This window comes from Lissotriton vulgaris, chromosome 1_1, assembly GCF_964263255.1.
Source record: "Lissotriton vulgaris chromosome 1_1, aLisVul1.2, whole genome shotgun sequence".
NCBI classification, from domain to species: domain Eukaryota; kingdom Metazoa; phylum Chordata; class Amphibia; order Caudata; family Salamandridae; genus Lissotriton; species Lissotriton vulgaris.
Window position 1 is genome coordinate 1,621,575,069 of NC_141685.1, and position 21,556 is coordinate 1,621,596,624.

A 21,556-nucleotide genomic window follows, 5' to 3' on the forward strand; every position below is an offset into this window, starting at 1 on the left:
CCCCCTGATGCCTCTCTGCATGGGGGTGTAAGCAGGGGGGCATTTGTGTGCCCCCTACCTGGTACGTGTGCACCCCCAGCTCTACCACAGCATGCACTGCACAGTCCATGCCATGTTATGTTATGTTATGTTATAACAATTTATTATGCGCACAGCGACTCCAGCGAAGGAGCATCCCGGCGCAGGGACACGGAGCAACACAACACAACAAGGAGATAATGCCACAGAAGGAAGGCTAGAACAGGCTAAAACAGGAAGGCTAAAACAAAAAGGTCTTTATGGCTCTACGGAAAGACAACAGGTCCTCAAGCAGCCGAATTTCGACTGGGAGGGTGTTCCAGGTTAACGCAGCTTTCACCCTAAAGGAACGACCCCCCCATCCTGCTGAGCCTAAATCTGGGGACAACAGCAAGGGCCTGACCTTGAGATCGAAGGTTGCGGGTAGGGACATAGAAGGAAATGGAGTTGGCCAAAATCTCAGGGCCTATGCCTCTTAGGATTTTAAAGGTCAGACACAAGACCTTGAAAAGAATACGCTTCCTGACCGGGAGCCAGTGCAGGGAGCGAAGGACATGAGACACCGGGCAAAACCTGGGTAGGCCGACAATGGCTCTCGCCGCGGCGTTTTGCACCCGCTGCAGACGGGTTAACTCAGCCTGGTTAGCCCCAGCCAGCAGAGAGCTAGCGTAGTCCAGACGGGAGATGATGGTTGCCTGGACCACAAGCTGTCTGGTAGGGGCATCGAAGAACTTAAGCACTGGCCTTAAACCTCTTAAGAGTCCAAAGCAACAGGCTGCAATTTTTTTGGTGTGCCCTATGAATGTGAGACCAGCGTCTAACCAGACCCCTAGGTTCTTCACCTTCGACACCGGGGTCGGAGTGGGGCCCAGCTCCGAAGGCCACCACTGATCGCCCCAGAGCTCCACTCCCTTCCCGACAACCATAACCTCTGTTTTTGTGGCATTAAGCTGGAGACAGTTACCTGTCAACCAGCTGGCCACCGCCTTCAGTCCAGACTGAAACCTGGGGGCATCCTGTTCCGCATCCCCACTGAGAGTAACCGCCAGCTGTGTGTCGTCGGCATATGAGACCAAAGTTAGGCCCCACTGCCTAGCGACATCAGCCAGCGGTCTCACGTAAAGGTTGAACAACGTGGGGCTCAGTGAGGACCCCTGCGGAACCCCCATGGCCAGAGGCTGGAACCTGGACTTGAAGGGAGGGATGGCAACACAGAAGGAGCGGTTGGCTAGGAAGGAGCGGAACCACTGCAGCGCCTGACCACCGATACCGATCTCCTCGAGCCGCTGAAGGAGGATGCTGTGCGATACAGTATCGAAGGCGGCGCTGAGGTCTAACAAAATCAGCGCCGCCGTCTGACCAGCATCCAACCTCGCACGGAGATGTTCCACCATCACAAGAAGGGCAGTCTCCGTACTGTGGCCAGCACGGAAGCCATTCTGTGTGGGATCGAGGGCATTGGACCGGGCTAGATGTTCAGACAGGGCAAGATTGACATGGGCCTCTGTCAGCTTAGCTGGCCAGGGTAGCAGCGAGATGGGACGATAGCTTTCCGGCTTAGACGGGTCGAGGGAGGGTTTTTTAATGATCGGAGACACCACCGCCTGCTTCCAGCTAGTAGGGACAACCCCCGTCTCTAGGGAGAGATTGACAAGGGAGCATATAGCCAAGCGTCCCAAAAAGGTCTGGTCTCGAAAGAGGGCAGGCCTCACTGGATCAGATGGAGACCCAGACTTAACTTGCGTAGCAAGTTTGTCAAACCCTTCCAGGGTGAGAGGGGGAAACGAGAGCAAAGTGATCTGGTGAAGTGTCTCCTTGGGGCTACCCGGCACATTACCAGTACAAGGGAAAGTCCGATATATAGCCTGGACTTTTCCCAAGAAATAGGAAGCGAGGGATTCACAGTGTGTGACAGAGCTCTCAGCCGTAGAGGTAGACCGCTTAGACATAAGATCTTTAACCGCCTTAAAGATGGCCTTCGACGGGTTCGTGCTGTTCCGGAATTCCTCGGCATAAAAAGCCGCTCGGGCACGACAAATGGCCCGGTGAATGCGCTGTGGCAGTCGCACAGCGCTGCCTTTCTAAGGCTCCCATATAAGCCTTTGAAAGGCACTGCTGTGGGACTGCTGCTGCAGAACTGCCCGTCAGGTTTCTACTCGGAATAAGACAGGCGATCTGCATACGGGTTTAGAGGTCTTGGAAACAGGTGTTGGCGTGGCGGCCAGCTCCAAGACCGCCAAACGTCTAATCAGGCCCTAACATTGTATGGTAAGTGAATCCCATTTAGAGATGGGATTAAGAGCTTGCCATTGCCTCTTGGCCAAAACTGACATATTTATTTTAGTATAATGCATTTTCTTAATATGTCCACATATAATGAAGGTGATAAGTATGGGGCATTCTGCAATGTAGAGACTATGGCACACCGGTTGAGATACTGAGCATTGCAGTGTCACATAGAACATGAAGATGGGTAATGGCAGATTGAGAAGCTCAAACTATATTTGACCCTCTAGCTGTTCCCTGAAGTCCAGAGGACTCTATTGTTGTGTCTCTGATGAAGGGATTACAGTTTATAAGACTTGAGCTCTGAGCAGTAGTGGAGACAATTTCAGTCCAGATAGAAGATAATGGAATAGACATTTGATAGGCAGCTGCTACCAGGCCAGAAACTCTATGGGCTCCACATGATATATTTTGAGGGTTATGGAGGGGGATGGGGCATGGGCGTAGTATGGAGTAAATTGATTTCCTCATCAATAGCAGCGTCGTCTGACTCTGAGTTCAGTGGGGAGATGTCCTGGGTCTAAACATGGAAAGTATCTCCAAGCCCCTGAACAAAAGTGCTTTTCTCTAACTGAGTGTTCTACTTCATCATCCCTAGGAGTGACCCATGAGCTGGCCAGTACTTTGGATCTCCTGCCGACCATTGTCACGCTGACTGGAGCATCTAAACCCAACGTCACCTTGGATGGATATGACATTTCTAATGTGCTCTTGAAGGGTGGACATGTAAGTCATTCCGTGAACCACAGCTTCTTGCTCTTGTACATTGTCAGACCTGATGTGCTGGCCTCCTTTTTTAACATAATCCTTTAGTGTTCACCAATTCGCTCTCGGTTTCTACATGCGTAATCTGGTCTGGGGAGTAACAAGGTAATCTGAAGTTCCTGAACCCTAACTGTACCGTTGGGGACCTTCTAACTCTGGTGTTTTGGGGAACCTCAAACAAAGCACCCCTTTTAACACTTGACTCTTATGATAGAGAGGTTGAGCTGTCGAGGACGGACTCAGGAAGGTGCTGTGGGCTGTGAACTCAGAACTCAGCAATGCACACCAGTAACATTCAAGAAATGGCTGCCCAGCCACTGAGTTTACTACGCACAAAATTGCAAACATACACAAGATTTTAGAGGAATTGATTATAGAGGCTTGACGAATAACCAGGGTGCAAATCACATACCCTAAAAATGTATTACAGTGTGAAACTAACCCCGTAAACTGCATTATTAGTGAGGTATCATGCAATAGTTTTTGTGTCTGTAGACCCTAATATAGAAAACAAGCAAGACCACTTCCAAAAATCCCTGTCCTAAGATATTAACATGAGCAAGGGCCTTTCACAATCAAAATGGTCGGCTTTTTTCAGGTTTTCATGAAATAATGTAAAGTCTTAATCAATACTTTTCAGAATTGATGAAACAAGGTTTTAGCAATAGCATGCTGTACACTATGAAAGAGATATGGCTGCAGGCGTTTAATAGAGGTTTCTATTTACATTGACATGAGTATTAGGGTCAGTAGTGGCTTGTAGTGGCATTGCAGCACGCGCAATGCAATTCGTTTTATTTATTTAATTATGTATTTACCTCCAGTCGGCCGTATGCCGGAGTTTACTACCCTCCATCCTGCCCCTCCTCCGCCTTTCCTGCCCCATGGCCCGGCAACACTCCCACTACAAGCCACTACTGATAAGGGTGGTATCTGGCAAAGCCAATTATTACACAGACTGGCCTAGCACATATACCTTAGCAATACGTCTTCTCCTGAGGACCAAATATTACGTATGGCAAGACCTCAGAAAAATGAATAATGTTAGCATGAAGTCTCTGAGACATTCTAAACTATTAGCCAGACTCAGTATTGATTTATGTGGATTTGTGTGCTCCATCCAGTTTGTGAAGTGTTTGTAGGATGCCTAGCAACCATTAGAACTGATTTATCATCTCTTCTTTTGCCATTACTACTTTTTTCATCACACAAGTAATCATGGAGCCGGTGGGGGACATCATTTGCAGGCACCAATGCTCATCTATGACACACAGCCCTCTCTTGTGCACTCACTCCTTTTACTGCTTAGTCCCAGAGATGTTTGTCTGTCCGCGCTCTCCTGTTTCTCGGAACTACTGCTACCTTCCTTTGATGGTGAGATGATATGTAGTGCTACCTTCCTTTGATGGTGAGATGATATGTAGGGCGTTGATGAAACACAGGGCTCAGAGAGCATGTGGAATACATAAGCAACAACACAGGGCCCCGCAGAGGATGTACCACCACACCAACATCCAGCCAGACATTCTGGCAGCATGAATGACTTGAAAGACAACCTGCACAGGTGCCCCAGCTTTACTTGTATTAGAAGGAGGCCCTCTTCTTTTGGGCAGATCATACTTGCCTTTTCCCGAGATCCTAACATATTTCAGTGTTCTCCCCTAGCAATTCCCAGAGCACATTGGAAGTCAATAGATGAATGTCAAAATTATGTTCACAAAACAATCTACTTTGACGAACAGTGGGCTCATTGTGCCAAGAAACAATTAAAAAAAATACAGGAGCAACAGTGTTCCACGCATTCTGCCTGGACTGCTTGGTTGATTTTTTGCACCCCTTTTTTCAGCGCTACAAATGTGGAACTCTCAGGCATCTTTCGCCTGCAGAAAGACCTTTGCTGTAATTGCAGTATTTTGCCATTTATTGCTTTCACCATCCTTGCTGTTAGTGGTGCTGTTCTTAACTGGTGTTTACTATGCGTTTGCTGTGCCTTCTCCTTTTTCAGAGTGAGAGGAAGTCTATGTTCTTCTACCCAGTAAACGCAGAGGAGACACAGGGGGTCTTTGCGGTGCGCTATGGCAAATACAAAGCACATTTCTTCACACAAGGTATGTTGGTGTCCAGATGCGTCAAGGAAAGTAGAAGTGACTTGCTGAGGACAATGAGAGGTTGGGTCTCCCAGAGCAGAATGAGATTTAGTAGAGGAGAATGAGAGTACACAACTGGGTGGAAATATAAATATGTGTCAACTGCAGGGTGAATGGGACAGTACAGTAACTGGAGATAGATTGAGAGCATGCAAGGTGACTTGGAGGGTATGAGAGCGCAAGATCGTTAGGGAAGTGTGAGAGCATGTGGCGCAGTTGATGGTTTTTAAGCAATTATGGTGATGTGGAGGAAAAAAGGTTTGTGAAGGGATTAGAGAGAATTATAGCAAGTTGCAACTGAGGAAGGATGAGCACATGCTGGTGAGTAGGAAGCGTGAGATATCTGTGATTAGCAAAAGGTAAGATGGCTGAGGCAGAACAGCTTGGTGAGCATTGCATGAATTTGTGAGGTTAAAATGTGGGAGGGGGAAATTACTTGGCAGTCAGAGAGGGGAGTTGGCAGGACTATTCATGTAGCCTGTTGAATGGGATGACCAAATCTGTGGCCTTAATAGGTTTGTGAATGTTTTGATGCAAACATGTCAGTTTGCAATGGTCTCAGAATCTGTGTATGTTTTGGTGTCCAATGTGCGCTTAAGAAATTAGGATGAAATAAATCATGAAACATTTTCAACTGCTGCGCAAAGTCTGGTATCTGGTATGTATGTTGCACAAAAGCTGATGCTAATATGGTTAAAGTTGATTCTGAATCTGATATGAAAAATTATACATTCATTTATGGGATCAAAATCACGTGTTTGTTAACAAATTCACCCGTTGTGAATCTCCTCAAATACATAGTTAGCAAGCACTGAGACCTAGGCTCAAGGTTATTGGTTGATAAGTCACAGATGGGGTGGCACACAGCCAGCAGGCAAACACACAGACAGGAAACCTTAAATCAATTCCACAGATAGATGCAGTGACACTACAGTGATCGTGAGATATTGGCCCCAATGAAGCACACATGGGGGAGACGGAACGCGTACTCCTAAAACACCATAAACTCAGATGCCACATGAGTTAGGAACATACAGCCAATCAGGACACCGCACACGCAGTGATTACGTGCTCCACATGTCGTACATCTGGACATGTTACCCATTGACCACATTGTGTCCATGCAAGATCAAGGCCCACCTGTATTATCCATTATCCGGTTAATTTGTGACTCAAAATGCAGCAACTCACATTCCTCACCTTTCAAGGATCACCAGAAATCTTTACTATCTACAATGAACTGTATATAAGAAAGTCGCAGATCGATTGTAAATTGAGACAGTCCTCAGACCCTGTGCCTGTAACTGTTCTCCCGGCCGTGTTGTTTAATTAAACAAACTGTTCCTGTTTCGCCAAACATATCTTGTCTCTTGCTTTTTAAAGGTATTTCATGTTCAAGTAACTCAGAGAAAGCCCAAAAGTAATAGCAGCTTTTTTATTGTCAAGTCAAATTCAGCTTTATTCGAGGTTCACTCATAAAAGCATTGAGATATCCATATATTTCAAGAATACAAGTTTAAAAATGAGATTGAAATATGCTTTATAAACAGATTAAAAGCGCAATCCAAAAGGTAAAATTCCTCTCAGTTGCTCTTTACAAATGACATATAAATCATGAGTACTTGTATAATACATTGACTTACAAATCTAATGTTCCATTACGAAACAATTACAATCAACAAACAGTATCTAAAAACTTCATTCTAACCACCCATGCCCAACCTAAATATTTGGCAGTTGCTACTGAAATCAAAGTTAAAGTGCTAGTGCGTTTGATTCTTAGAGCTTCAGAAGTGCTGGTAATACCTAAGGACTTACACAAAGGGGTAAGCAAGGCTCGCCTTGGAGATTCATAGGCCGGGCAGGCAAATAGGAAATGGCCAGTAGTCCCTTTATGATCACTGCATACAGGGCAATTACTACTAGTTGGGTTACCCCACCTACCGGTCAAAGACCTAAGGGGGAGGGAACCAGCTCTAAGTTGGAAAAAAAGCTTCCTGTCCCCTGGTTTGGTAATTAGATCCCAATAGGGCTCTAGACATGGAATACGTTTTGCCTCTAAGAAACCTCCGGCCATAGTCAAGGAGCCTGCACCGTTCCAATTTCGGAGAGCCACCGTCTCCCAGTACATTTCCTTTATATCCGTTTTTGATGGAAATTGTGAGGTCTCTGGATTTTCCCATAACATTTGCAAACCTAGGCCAACTAAGCTGTCTCTAAGTTCATTCAGCCAACTTACTTTATGAAAAACATCAGATTTAATAATGTCCAGGAAACCTACCGCATAATGAAGGAGCTCTGGAGTAGTCCAGAGCCTCTGCCAATATAAAATCGGACGGAGCCTTGCTAGATCCAGAATAGACTTCCTTCCAAGGTCATACCTCAAAGGAAGCAAGGGGCTACTTACAGGAAGTCTAGTGATACCTCGGAAAAACTTGTTTTCAGATATTATCAAATGCTTCAATTTCTCATACCCCCACAGTTCAGCGCCATATAGCGCTGAGCTGAGAGCCTTAGCCTCGTACACCTTTAGTACAAATTTTATTGGCTTAGTTAAGGATCTTTTATGCTCCAAATTAAGGGCTCCTGCAAGTTGCCGGTGCCTTAGTACCGCCAAATCTATGTGTTGTGACCATCCTTTGCCACAAAAATCCCTAAATACGTGAAAGCATTGACCACCTCTAATGGGTGCCCATTCATGATGATCTTATTTTTAAAACTACGATGGGGATTAAAAACCATGAGCTTAGTTTTGGCTGTGTTAACTTGCAGACCATGGTCCACACAAAGTTTTTCAGAAATAGATAGGGCATGCTGCAGACCACTCGGGGTCTTTGATAAAATCAGCGTGTCATCTGCAAACATTAAAATTGGTGTCTTAATGCCAGCTAAGGTAGGGGCATCAGTGTTTGCAGATAACATGCACGCGACAACACCATTAATATATAACGAAAAAAGCATAGGTGCCATCGAGCAGCCTTGACGAACCCCTTGTTGGACCGGGAAATCGGAGGTAACCGATCCCGGCCCTCCCCACTGAATCCTGGCAAAGTTTGCTTTGTGCAACCTCATCAATAATGTTAACAAATCTGATGGTAGGCCCAGATTTTTTAAGTCTGCCCATAACTGAGATCTCGGAACTAGGCCAAAAGCAGCACGTAAATCGACAAATGCCGCATACAGACTGCCTTTGCCCAGCAACACAGTCTTCCATTGCAGAAGGATAAACTGGAAGACTTGATCTATCGTGCTGGTAAACTTTCGAAACCCTGCCTGGAAGGGTGACAAAGCACTAGTCTCCTCACCCCAATCAAGCACCCTATTCACGACCATCCTCCCCACCATCCTTTTGGATGGTGTTAATGAGGTTTATGGGCCTATAATTGCCAGGTTGCGATTTGTCGCCTTTATTAAAAACTATTCAGAAAAGGGGGTGGTGATTATTATTATTATAACTGCTCCCTGCCATGTATCTGGGACTGGAGCTCCCAAGGCCACAGCATTAGCAAGAAGCAAAATATACTTGCTGTAACGCTCTTTATTAGTAAGAAAAACGACAGCAGGGACCCCATCTAATCCCGGTGCTCTACCACTTGCAACTGTGCTAAGGGCCATTAGTACTTCTTCAATATTAAAAAAGTTGCCTTTATAAAATACTGGCCTGGGATCTACTAGTGAATTATCCAACTGATTACAGGCATATTGTGGTTTAAAAGTGCTTTTTTATTATATTTGGTGGTTGTGGGGGCTATCATTTCTTTAAGAAATGCGGTGCTAAGCTTGTGCCTTTATTCGATAACTCATATCCCAGGAACAGGACGCTGAGGTAGGCAATGTTTGGTTTTGAGAAGTTGAATTTGTAGTCATTTTCAGCAAAGCCCCTGACAAGCAATGTACTCTGGCTACATGTGTGTTTTTGGCATCATCTATAGGGTATAAGTCATTGACTTAGTACAATGCTTCTTTGTCAATTTCTGGCAGAATTGGTGTTCCATGAGCAGAGCACAAGCTTGAACTGTTCTTATACCACTGAGGGAGTTGACAATATCTTTTTTGTGACCCCCAACGCTGTGAAAACGGTTTAATCCCTGCTTTCTGGTGGTATGTTTTCGGAGAAGAAGCCATTTGAGATGCCTAATGTTGTTTTATATTTTTTGCACACAATGTTGTTCATTAGTGCTGTGTTGTGTTTATTTTGTACTGCAAAGGTGCATGTATGACTGTTTCTATGTTTGTAGTCTGTAGTCTAAGTCTAAGCGATATGAATGATTTGGTTTTGCTACTGGAAAGAAAGGATTATTCATTGGTGAGACACAAGGCCATATCATTCCTTGATAGTGAAGTTTAGTTAGAATTTCTCTAACTCAGGATTTAGCTTCATGTTTAATAGGGTATTGTGGTCGTACTTGGGGCTGGACCTCATAGGTATGATATGAGAGGCTAGCAGCCTGATTCATGTAGCTAAATTGCACTCGCAAAGGGCCAGATTCTCAGAATCTGGCCCTTTGCGAGCGCAATTTTTGCATTTGGTATTCATGATACCAAATGCAAAAATCGCTATTTAAGAATTCGCATATTTGCGTGGAATGGCATTTAAGGAATCTCTAATAGAGATTCCTTAAATGCTATTCATGACACACAACAAAATAGCGATTTTGGACTTTTGGGGCCGCTATTTACCGACAGGTCAGACCTGTCGGTAAATAGCAAAAACTCTGAAAAATGCTTTTAAAAGCATTTTTCAAAGTTGCATGTAGCACACACACATGTCCTTTGGACATGTGTGTGCGCAACACCTGTCCAAAAGTGCATTTTAGGGGTGCTACAGGGCGTCCTTTGGACACCCCTGTCACCCTTAAAATCGCTATCTCAGTTGCGAGTAGCAAATTGCTACTCGCAAATCCCCATTCATTCCAATGGGCCTCTTGGCCCATAGGAATGAATGGGGAGTATTTGCGAGTAGCAAATTGCTACTCGCAAATAAAGAACATGTAGGAATCGCTATTTAAGTAGCAATTCCTACATGAATGCCGTTTTGCGAGTCTCAAATAGCGATTCCTTATGATTCGCTATTTGAGCCTCGCAAAACGGCCCGTACATGAATCAGGCTGATAATCTTAATCCCAGGCTTGAGCAAAGGCCCACTCCGTGGCATACGCATGTTTTTCTCTTTCAGGAACGAGGACGGAAAAAGACGGTAAAATTATGTCTTCTCATGAAGGGACTTTCCAAACAAACTCAGCCGGCAAATCCCTTTCAGACAAAAGAAAGTTGTATGCAAGTGTTACATTTTTCCAATTACTTTAATGGTGTGAGGTATATCATTCTCAATTTGGATGTTCAAATCATATTATATCTCTGGAAAGCTAAGCCTCTGATATGGTGTTTCCACATGAACAAAATCATTACTTGCTTTTGTAGCCAGAAACAAGTGTAATTGCCCTCTACTTGTTCGGCAGCATCCTCAATATGTGTGGCATATTTGAGGGCAATACCTGCCACTTTCCTCTGATTGAATTGAGGCTTTTGTTGTAGAAGTTCTGCTTCCTTTTTTATGATGATGTCAGATTAGTATTAGAGTCCTTTTTTGGTTTCACGTTTTCTTCAGATTTGCGCTCTGATCGTCCTCTCTCTTTAAGCATTTTTCAGATGCTTCTTGAAGGGAACGAGTAGGACCTGTATAAGTATTCTGATACCTACCAAGCTGTTTAATTGTCTTGCAGTTGCACAGATTGCAGTGCTTTTAAGTGAACTCCCGCTGGGGAGATCCACACCGTGACTTAGTTTTTTCTTTATTTTTCTGTTTATCCCAGTGTTTATTTATCACCTGCCTTGAGTTATCCTTTTTAGAATTATTCTATACTTGTGGTATATTAAGTATGGCTCCCAAATTTTCACGGCCCATATATGTATAGGTTTCAGCAATAATTTGTGTTAGTTCACATTGTTGATCCACTACAGTACTTGCATGAGGTGTTGGTGTACTGTCAAAGCTGCTGCTTCCCTTTTAATGTTACTTAAAATTATTGAGGCTAGTGTGGCAAAGTTGCCAATAAGTTTCATCCCAAAATCCAGGGCAGGGGAAGCCCCATAATAATTTTGAATCTGTTTTAGCAGTTTGGACAAAACAGCTATGGCTAGTGTACCATTGTTTAAAATGGCCCTTTTGCAGGTACCCCAAATTGTTTTCCTTCCTCCTCCTTTTTTTCTGAATTCTTTTTGTTGGCCTTAGGACTGCTAACCAGTGCTAAAGTGCATGTGCTTCTCCCCTAAAACTTGTTGACTTTGGTGTATACCTGATTGGCATATTTAGTTTATCTGTGAGTACCTTGTAAAGTGGTATTCCATATACCCAAGGCCTGTAATGTAGATGCTACTAGTGGGCTTGCAGCACTGGCTGTGCCACTCACACACGTAGCTTTTCAAACCTGTCTCAGGACTGACATTGCATTACCTGTGTGTGCAGTTTTCTGCCACTTTGACTTGGAATTTAAAACCCCTTGGCAAGCCTTAAACTCCCCTTTTATGACATATAGTCACACGAAAGATGCCCTCCATCGCGGGCGTGGCTTAGCAAGATGTCCGAGTAGACATGCTCCTTTAGAGCTCCAGCCCCATTCAATACATCCTACAGCATCCTGACAAGACCGGCGGCCTATCCAGCTGTGAATGACACATGAGGGCAAAAGACATACCCTGTGATTCCAGATGGAAATCCTGCCCAAACATTTGCTAAAAAGGCATGAGAGAACGTAGCAAAGGGGTACCTGGCTTGTCCTGATACGGAGTTGCCTGACCTGTGATTCGGCCACTATGAATCGGAAAAACACAGATGAGGGAACCTGCCTTGCACTGCCAAGAGAGGAGACAAGAGCTGCCCCGGGGGTGAAGCTCTGGATTGCCCCCTCAGTAGTTGTGGATGACCATGGGGACCTAGGTACGGCGGAGGCACAGAGCAGCTTGGATGGCCATTATGGCGGACCACAGTCGGCCCTGAGCAGAGGCCCTGCCAGGAGTTGTCGGATGAGCGCCTCCCGGTGAGAGCTGGCAAGGGAGTAGTGCGGAGGGGAGCCTTGTGATCTGCGGTCCACGTAGGAGTCATTAGAAATGATCACAGGCGGTTGAGCCAGAGTTGGCATAGCTGTGACCTGGCCAGAGAGAAGACGGCCTGAAGTGGAGGCCACGGTTGTTGTCATCCAGCGTCCCTGTGTAATTGCCAGGTTCAGAAGAGATGGGCCCAAGGTCGGATCATTGTGCTGCACTGGGAGGGCCAATCAGAGATCCTGTGAGGCCTGGAGTTACTGGGCTGGCCCCCGCGGCCCAATATCAAATGCTGGAGAGCTCCCACAAGTGACCTGAGACCAGGAGCTGAAGGTATGAGCAGAGCTCCCTTCCCTGAAGGGGGCGCAGATTCCAGGTACGTGAGGCCTGTTTGCAGTGGGAGGCCTCTAATTGATTATACAGTCTGCTTTGGGGAGAGACCTGCCCTGGTTGGGTGAATCTCAGACCTCGTTTGGGTGGCTGGACAGGGGGAGCCCAGAGGCGGGAGTTGTGCCGTGGCTGTGCCCTGCGGGGTTGGAACAGGCATCCGCTGAAGAGACAGAGGCACCATGCAAGGGCTGCTGGTCTTATGAGACAGTGGCATTTTATCGTAGCTTGATCTAGAAGGCACCTTGTACTGCTTTTTGCACTGTTTAGTGAAGTAGCAGGTGATTTATCCATTGGACGTCCACCTGTGGCTCATGTGCTCCCCATACCTGGAGGGGCAGACTGGTGTAGGCAGCGAACAGTGGAAGGTGAAGCTGTGTGGAGTGCTGCAGATTAGGCGCAGGGGGCATGGACCCCCTATAAGCACTGCCTGAGACCTCTTTAGGGAGTGTTGTGTAGGGAGCAGTGGGAGCCCTCTGGCTGCCGGCTTGACCGAACCCAGTAGGTTGGGTTGTGACAACAGTACTATAGAGAAACGCAACAGGTCCATCCAAGGCACACAATGGTTAAAGTGAAACCTCAGAGAGGGGCGTAGGCCAACCAAATATTACATTATACAATCTCTGTCAATGCAGCTGTGGAGCAGGGGCAGAGTGATAGAATAGCCCCAGAGTGGAACAAACAGACGAAGGATAAGTTGGAGATCCTCGAGGCTATACGGGCTCCCAGGTGGCGCTGGATTCCAAGATGGACAGTATGGCAATGGACAATAACTATCTATGCCTTAAATATATAAGCTGACCATGAACTATAGGGAAAATCATTACACTAAAGCCCGTCTAGCTTGGCAGAGAGACTTGGGTAGGGATATTGATGACGTTATGTGGAAATACTGCTGCGACAGCACAAAGTGCATTTCATTAAATGGTAGACACAGACTGATCCACTTTAAGTATCTAAATAGGGCTTATTACATCCCAGAGAGACTATGTAGGTACGGTCTGCAGGATGGGTGGATTGCGAGCGCTGCAGTGCACAACTGGCTGATTTTTTCCATTTGGCTGGCTCTGTCCAGTGATAACTACATTTTGTGACTTAGTCTTCAAAGAGCTAGGACAGGTAATTGATTTGCCCCTTGCACCAGAGCCAGCACTGGCTCAGTTGGGCTACTCTAAGCCGATACCAAAGGGGTCCGTAGGTTGGTTGACATGGGCCTGCTACTAGCTAGGTGCAGGGTGGCAATGTGTTGGTTGCGTGGCCCGACCCGTACTATAGCTCATTGGTCGAGAGACATGGTGTACTGTAGCACGCAAACTGAGAACTTCAGTGATCTTCTTGCACCGCGTAGTAGAGCCAAGAATTTCTGGGAGTTGTACAAAATGTATCTGCCAACCAGGGAACGGGACACTACGTAAAACAAGGCTGGGGACCAGGAAATGAGGACGTGCAGTTCTGCTGAATAGTTGCATGAAGGTGGGTCTGGTCTTTTCAAGCTTCTTTTTAGTGTTGTATGCTGACCAGGTGGGGTGCGAATTTGTTTGGTTACTTCCGGATCTTGCTGTTAAAAAGTGGACATCTAAGGTGTTGGAAATGGAGCGGTAGTAAGTGTAGACCACTAACAAGATGTTATCGGATATGACTAACCTGCTAAGCTTTGGAACTGTGTAGCGTGTTGTCTGATTATCATATGTCATCGCACTTGCCATATAGAAGGAACAATATCTCATGATTGTATTTGAAAAATCAATAAAGAAAAAAACAGCAACAAAAAGGATCTACTCCTTGATCTCCCTAAGGTTGTCGAGAGGGTCACAAATGCAGAGGGGAAGTAGTAATGCTACATGAGAATGTACCAATGTTACAGGAAACAGTGGAGGCTCACCAAACCAAAGTGGCGCAAATGGAAGGGCGACTGGAAGATGCCGAGGGGTGCTCAAGGCAAAAAAACCTGCAGTTCTTGGATTTCCTGAGAAAGCAGAGGGCCACTCAGCAGAGCTATTCTTGGAAGACTGGATTGTTACTGAGCTGAGCCCTGTCAGCCTCTCTAAATTCTTTACAATTGAAAGAGCACATCATGCGTTGGGTCCTGCCCCCTACCCAGAAGCACCTCCCCACGTGCACATTGCACAAATATTCATTACAGAGACGGGGAAGCAATCCTACATATGTGCGAGTTCATGGCACACCCCGGTACAAGGATAAACTTATTAAAATTTACCCTGACTACACATGAAGAATCCAAGACCTCCAGAACAGTTTCATGGGGGTCAAACAGAGGATGAGAGAGCAAAACATCAAATATAGACTGATCCTTTCTTCGAGGCTGCGAGTGCATCAAAACGGGAAAGTACATTTCTTTAAGACCTTATGGGAAGCAATAGATTGGTTGGACGCTTTGCTCCTCGGTGGGAAGAGCAGGACCAATCATGAAGAGAACAATGGAAGAGGAGATGTCAGTACAAATCCAGTAACAGGGGTCTCCAAAAAGGAAGCTCCATACCCCAGACAGACAGACCAGAGGGTGCATATTGGTTGGAGACAACAGTACCCTCCGAACAAAGGGGGACTCCCTGGAGTCAGTGAATCCCTTCTCACAACTGAAATTGGTATAGAAGACTGTCGCAGGGGGGGGAAGGGACGTAGGATAGGAGTCTGACACAACGGGTACACCTGAGGGGGTATCAGTCAAGAGAGAGGCTGACTCCTTAAATAGTGTTTTAAGTGAGGGTTTTATTTTTATATATGATCTCTTCCTGCGACTGGTGATCCGTTCTCGGGCAAAGGCAGCCGGGTCGAAGGTCGACTTCTTGTGTATCTCCAGCTTGCTTAAGGGTCGGGTCTTGTCTTCCCTCCGGTTCCAGTGCGTTTAGGAAAGAAGGAGAAAGGCTATGTCAGGTCACAATATGGGACCACGCTAGGTGATCAGGGCCGAGAGTGAGGGGAACCGGTGCACGTGTGCAATATGTACAACTCGTGAGGTAGGTGCTCGTGAGAAGGAGGAGAAGGTATCAAGACTGTACAAGAGGCTATACAACTACTCGGGAGGTTGGATCCTACATCCCACCCAGCCCGCCACTCTGCCCCGTACCTGTTGGAGCCACGCTCCTCCTGTGGGAGCGAGGCGGGGCGAAGCGTGGAAACATTGGCCTCCTGGCTTCTGCAAGGTTGCTCCGGACTCTCCGACCTCGGTCACTTCTCTCTTCTCAAGTTCTCCTCCCGTCTTCGATCCGCTCCCGCTACTCCAGTCAACTCCTTTCGCCTCCAAGGAAACGCCGTCCGTCGCTTCCGGGTTCCGTCTCTCTTTTGACGTGCTGTCCACGCTGGTTGGGGGAGGAGTTTGGTCATTGAGTTCCCAGTTAAAGGGGCCGTGTATCCTTGTCTCGGTCGGCCAGCATGATTCCTGTTCCATGACGTCCTAGTGGGAATTATGTGGCTGTTAAGAGGTAATGGAGGAAGGTAAAAGAGGGGTGGCGGACCACCAGTCCTCTTTTGTGTTCTCTTCCACCCCGCGACTCTCACCCGTCACAAAGACACAAACAGATGAGCAGCCAACTACTTGGGGACTCAACAGGTTGGGGGACAAAAGTGGTGCTTTACTCCTGGTAGCAGGTAAAGATTTGCAGGACAATTTAAGGGAAAAAAGGGTAACCAAACTGATTACTGCCCACCCTGGTGTGTGCGGGGGTTGTAGGTCGGTGGGTGAGTCAACATTGTTTAGGCGGGACGGTCCAGTCACCATGCATAGGCGCTTTGCTGAGACCCTGCAGTGGACTCGTCTCACGTCATGATTCTGGTGAAGTGGTCTGATTTCATACTTGATGAAGTTGTTGGTGATTTGGTAACAATGACAGGGAAAGGGTGGGCAAATTGGGTGGGGTTCATAGTCCTCTTGCTTACAGTTGAGCTGGGAGTGATGGATGACTACTGCCTATGGGAGGGATGGGGTGGGTTATTATTTGTTTGTTATTATGAATGCCGGACATTAGTTCGTAGAAATGTGTTATTGGTTGACAGTTGGGGAAGACGGGAGACTTTCCAGATAGATATACCTAGGCAGTTCTATGGTAGGTTTTGAGCCTAACACTCACGCTTGAGAGTTTACTCAATGATACTACATGAAAGGCGAGAAGACTGAATACAAATTATTCACCTTGAATGTGGCGGGACTGAATAATTATGTCAAAAATAGTTGCATTTATGGATATTTGCGATGATAATGGGTATTGTTTGCATTTCTCCAGGAAACGGATCTATGGGGGTATTGCATTAAATGTGTTAGGAGACGATGACTACCTCCTATTTGGGGTAAGCCTGAGGAGCGTTAATATGGGTGGCACCTGGAGTTCCTTTTAAAACTACCAGAACATACATTGATATAGACGGTAGTTATGTGATGGTTGAAGGTACTCTTTATGCACATAAATTATGTTTATTGAATATATATATATATATATATATATATATATATATATATATATATATATATATATATATATATATATATATATATATATATATATATATATATATATATATATATTCTCCCCACCACCGCTGGTTAGGAGATGAGCTGGCGTGGGCGGCCCCGTTGCAGCCACCAGCTGGCTGTGTCAATTCACTCCACAACGCATCAAAAATATTGATGAAAACGGGACACCCAGGGCTGCAGTATACAAAAGTTTTATTAGGCAGATGAAAAAAGTTCCACTGGTGGAACTTTTTTCATCTGCCTAATAAAACTTTTGTTTACTGCAGCCCTGGGTGTCTCGTTTTCATCAATATTTTTGATGCGTTGTGGAGCGAATATATATATATATATATATATATATATATATATATATATATATATATATATATATATATATATATATATTCCCCAGATTCTCATGATAGAATTTTCCTGGGTGATATGCTGTGGAAAGTGCAACTCTATGAGGTAAGAAATGTAATGGGGGAAACTTTAACTGTGTCCTCAATGGCAATATAGATAGGTCCCCACCCCGCAACAGACACTAAACTTGAAATGGTGGCGGCACTACAACAAACATACACTCGAACTAGTAGATATTTGGGGACAGCAAAACCTAACCATACGTTCATATTCCTGCAACACCCCAGTGACTGACACATACAGCTGCCTAGATTTTTTTTTATACACAATGGAAATATCTGGCCCGTTATCTATCGGAAAATTCTCCACTCCTAATTAAATATACACTACACAAACCAATACCCACAATACCACTCTGGAGACTTAATATAGACATGCTTAAGGACTAGATATTCTGGAACACTGTATATGAAGACTTAGTGCAATACTTTGAGCATAATTGGTAAACTGCAGGTAACAGGGCAGAGGAATGGAATGCCAAGAAGGTAGTCCTTTGAGGAGTGTGTATGTCTGCCACAGTTGGGATACAATGTACACTGGAGGACAACTTGGTGAGGCAGGAGCGTAACCTATTGATCTTGGAAAAGACACTTCCCACAGACCAGACAATCATAATAGACTGGAACAAACAACCAAAAAGGGTTGGGGAGGTCTGTGACAGACTTGACAAGTATGTCAAGAATACAGGTTGGAAACTCTGGTACGTGGAGGGAGACAAGTAGGGGAGCTTATTGGCACACCTGATCTGATCGGAGAATCAAGCTCAGTCTGTGTTAGAGGTACAGAGTAAGGGAAGAGACCTTGTTTACATGCAGCAGCCATCTGTAAGGATGTGGCATGACCACTCACCTGAATTCTCAGGATGTCTGCAGGAGTGATGAATGACAAATGCTCCCAATACCTCTTGGAACATCTCTCAGCGCTGTGACTAGAACGCTGTCACAATGGCAGATCTTCTAAAAAGGGAAGGGGAAGTGAATGAGAAAGAAGAGAAGAGAAAAACACTGCTTCTTCACTCAGCCTGGTCCAGCCGGGCACCACGTCTTGCGTCTCTGAGGAATCTACAGTGTTTGTTTGTGTAATACCGTGCCATTAAAATAGTAAGGTTGAGTAGAGTAACACTTCCCCGCACACATACACACTCACAAGTTTAGGTATATCAATGTCTTATAATAAACATGTATTAACCTAATGCAAGGACCACTTGCATTCTCTTAATATCTCAATCCAAAGGGAGATATATGTGAATATAATATGATTTCTCTTTATAGTATACTTCCTGCTTTGGTTTAAAAGTATAGTCTCTTGTTCCAACAGGAGTAAGTATATCAATAAATATATCAAAATAAAAGATTCAAGAACAAATATCACCATTTATAACATGTACTACAGTTTCAAATTTCTGAACTTGCCACTGGAAAGTACAGCACATTATGCCACAATACTAATAATAATAAATATTGAGTACAAACACTGTTGGTTAATTCCTAAAGGGTGATAAGTGCACTAAAAGTCTTTCTTTTCTTGTTCCCAAAAGTCTTGTATTTGAGCGTTATACAGAAACCAAGAAAATCACCTCCAAAAAAAATGTTGTCACTTCAGAGACTCTCTGGCTAATGTTCTACACCGAGCGCGACAGAAGTAGCCAAGCGCGAGGTCAAGAGGTCACAGAAAAGATAAAAAGACAAGGAGAAGAAATGTGTAACTTGTCCAATGCGCTAGGAATCCTCTTGAAAGCCTGATCGAAGACGTCGGATAGGGCGTTGGCATTTGACAGCCAAAGAGATGCTGAGACAGCAACCTGCAGGAATCCAGAAAATAAGCCAAACACTAGCATGTGCAGGGCTTTCCCTTTTTCTAGCAAACACAAGGAGATGATCTTTATCTCACTTCGCCACCCCAGTTCAGATCCAGTCATATGTAGATCAGTCTTGACCCTGTGCCTCATGAGAACCGTCCAGACCAAACTGCCAAGCCAGGTCTTCCCTGGACCAGAAACAAGCATCCTGGGATCGGTTTCAGGGTAACGGACCTCATCAGCCAGGCTAGCTTGAATCCAGTGGCAAAGTGAGCAAAGGGCCCACGTCTGGGCATACCCTGCCAATTTATGGCAAACAAAGCAAACACAAGGTGATGATGGACAGAGCGCTGAAACTTTGCAGACACTCACCCCCAGTCACAGATCTGGATTTAATCCATCATCATTCTTTAGCTCACTTCGCCACCCCTGTACAGACCCAGCCATATGCAAATAAGTCATAAACCTGTGCCTCATGGGAACAGTCTAGACCGAACTGACAAGACAGGTCTTCCCTGGACCAGAAACAAGCATCCTGGGACTGGTTTCAGCGTTCCACCCCTCATCATTATAACCAACAGGACTGGTGCTTGTAAACATGAAGCAATCCATACCCTCTACATGAGGCAAACCACGTCCCTCCATATGCAGTTGCACATGGCTTGATACAGCATTGTTATCACATGGTTACATGTTTGTAACTGATTGCCTGCAGTTTTTTGTAAAGTCTTTGCTACAGTAGTTGTCGATAAGTTGGGTTGGGGATATCCTGTATATGTATACTGCAGAAAACCCAAAAAAGACATATGCAAAAAAACAAAATAATAATCCACCCCTAAAGTAGACCGTAGGTAGCCCTATGGGCAGGGTGCTGTGTAACCAAAAGACAGGACATGTACTTGTAAGTTTTACATGCCCTAGTAGTGCCAAAATTTATTTTTCTCTACTGTGAGGCCCACTCCTCTCATAGGCTAGCATTGGGGATTCCATAAAATCCTTTTTAAGCTGTAATTCCTGATCAGAAAAGAGTAGCTTTATCATATTTCATATCTATGGAATGGGGGTGATAAATCCTCTTTAATGGTAAAGTTGGATGTGACATTACCATTTTAGAAATGTCACTTTTAAACAGTGGATACTTCTCTGCTCTAAACCTTGCTCTGTGTGCCAGCAGCCTGTCTCCAATACACATCTGGGCTGGGGATCAGCTAGACTTTGTATACCTGAGAGGGTTTCTTGGTGTTGAAGCAGGAGTTTTATGGACCGGTCCAGGGTCTGGGCTAAGCAAAGAGCCACATCTTCAGTTTCTTGTGGAATTCAAGAACTGAGGATGAGGTGCTAATGTGCAAGGGTAGGTTGATTCAGGCTTTTGGAGTGAGTTAGTAGAAGGTACAATTGGCAGATCTGGCGCTGCGAATTATGTATGTGTGCGCGAGGATATGTTAGCGTGAGTGGAGGTGTCTAGTAGGTTTCTGGAATTTATGTGGTTGTTGAGGTTTGTTGGGCCAATGTTGTGCAATGTGTTGTGTTGGTGCATGAGGAGTTTGAAGATTTGTGGATTGGGAGCCAGTGGTTCTGTTTGAGGTGTGAGGTGATGTGAGTGAGGGATGAGAAGTTGAGTGTGAGCCTGGCTGCAAAGTTTTGTATGGTCTAGAGACTTGTGGCCAGTTGAGGGTTGATTCCAGCATATAGTAGATTGCTGTAGTCCACCTTGCTAGTAATGAGGGCTTCAGTGGCAGTTTTGCAAGTTTTAGTGGAGAGTCATTTGAAGATCTTCTTGAGCGTGTGAAAGTAGGAGACAGAGTCCACATTCACTTGGCCACTAATAGTGAGTTGGTTGCAGATTACTGTTCTGAGATTATTTGCTTGAGTTGCTGAAAGCTGAGTTGATCTGATTTTGGCAGGCCACCAGGTGGTGTCCCAGAGCAAGGTGCCTTTGCCACAGATTTTTACTTCCATCTTTTCTATGTTGAGCTTGAGGCATTTGGTTTTCATCCACCTGGGTACAGCATGCAACATATCTGGCTCGAATGTTGTGCTGTTGGGAGAAATATCTCCTCTTCATGGTGTATAATCATATTTCCTGCACAAAGCTGAGGAAGTATATGACATTGTAATTTTTACTTCCATCTTGTCTATGTTGAGCTTGAGGCATTTGGTTTTCATCCACCTGGGTACAGCATGCAACATATCTGGCTTGAATGTTGTGCTTTTGAGAGAAAT

The 21,556-nt window shown here is 45.2% G+C and overlaps 1 protein-coding gene across 1 annotated transcript in view; it reads left to right on the forward strand.

The window, feature by feature from the left end:
* Nucleotides 1-21,556, forward strand: part of LOC147750914 (arylsulfatase A-like) — a 272,329-nt gene that overhangs the window by 197,415 nt on the left and 53,358 nt on the right. Inside the window, exons 6-7 of the mRNA XM_086937303.1 lie at nucleotides 2,903-3,030; nucleotides 5,075-5,177. Of these exons, the coding sequence (XP_086793429.1) occupies nucleotides 2,903-3,030; nucleotides 5,075-5,177 (231 nt within the window). The remainder of the gene's footprint in view (nucleotides 1-2,902; nucleotides 3,031-5,074; nucleotides 5,178-21,556) is intronic.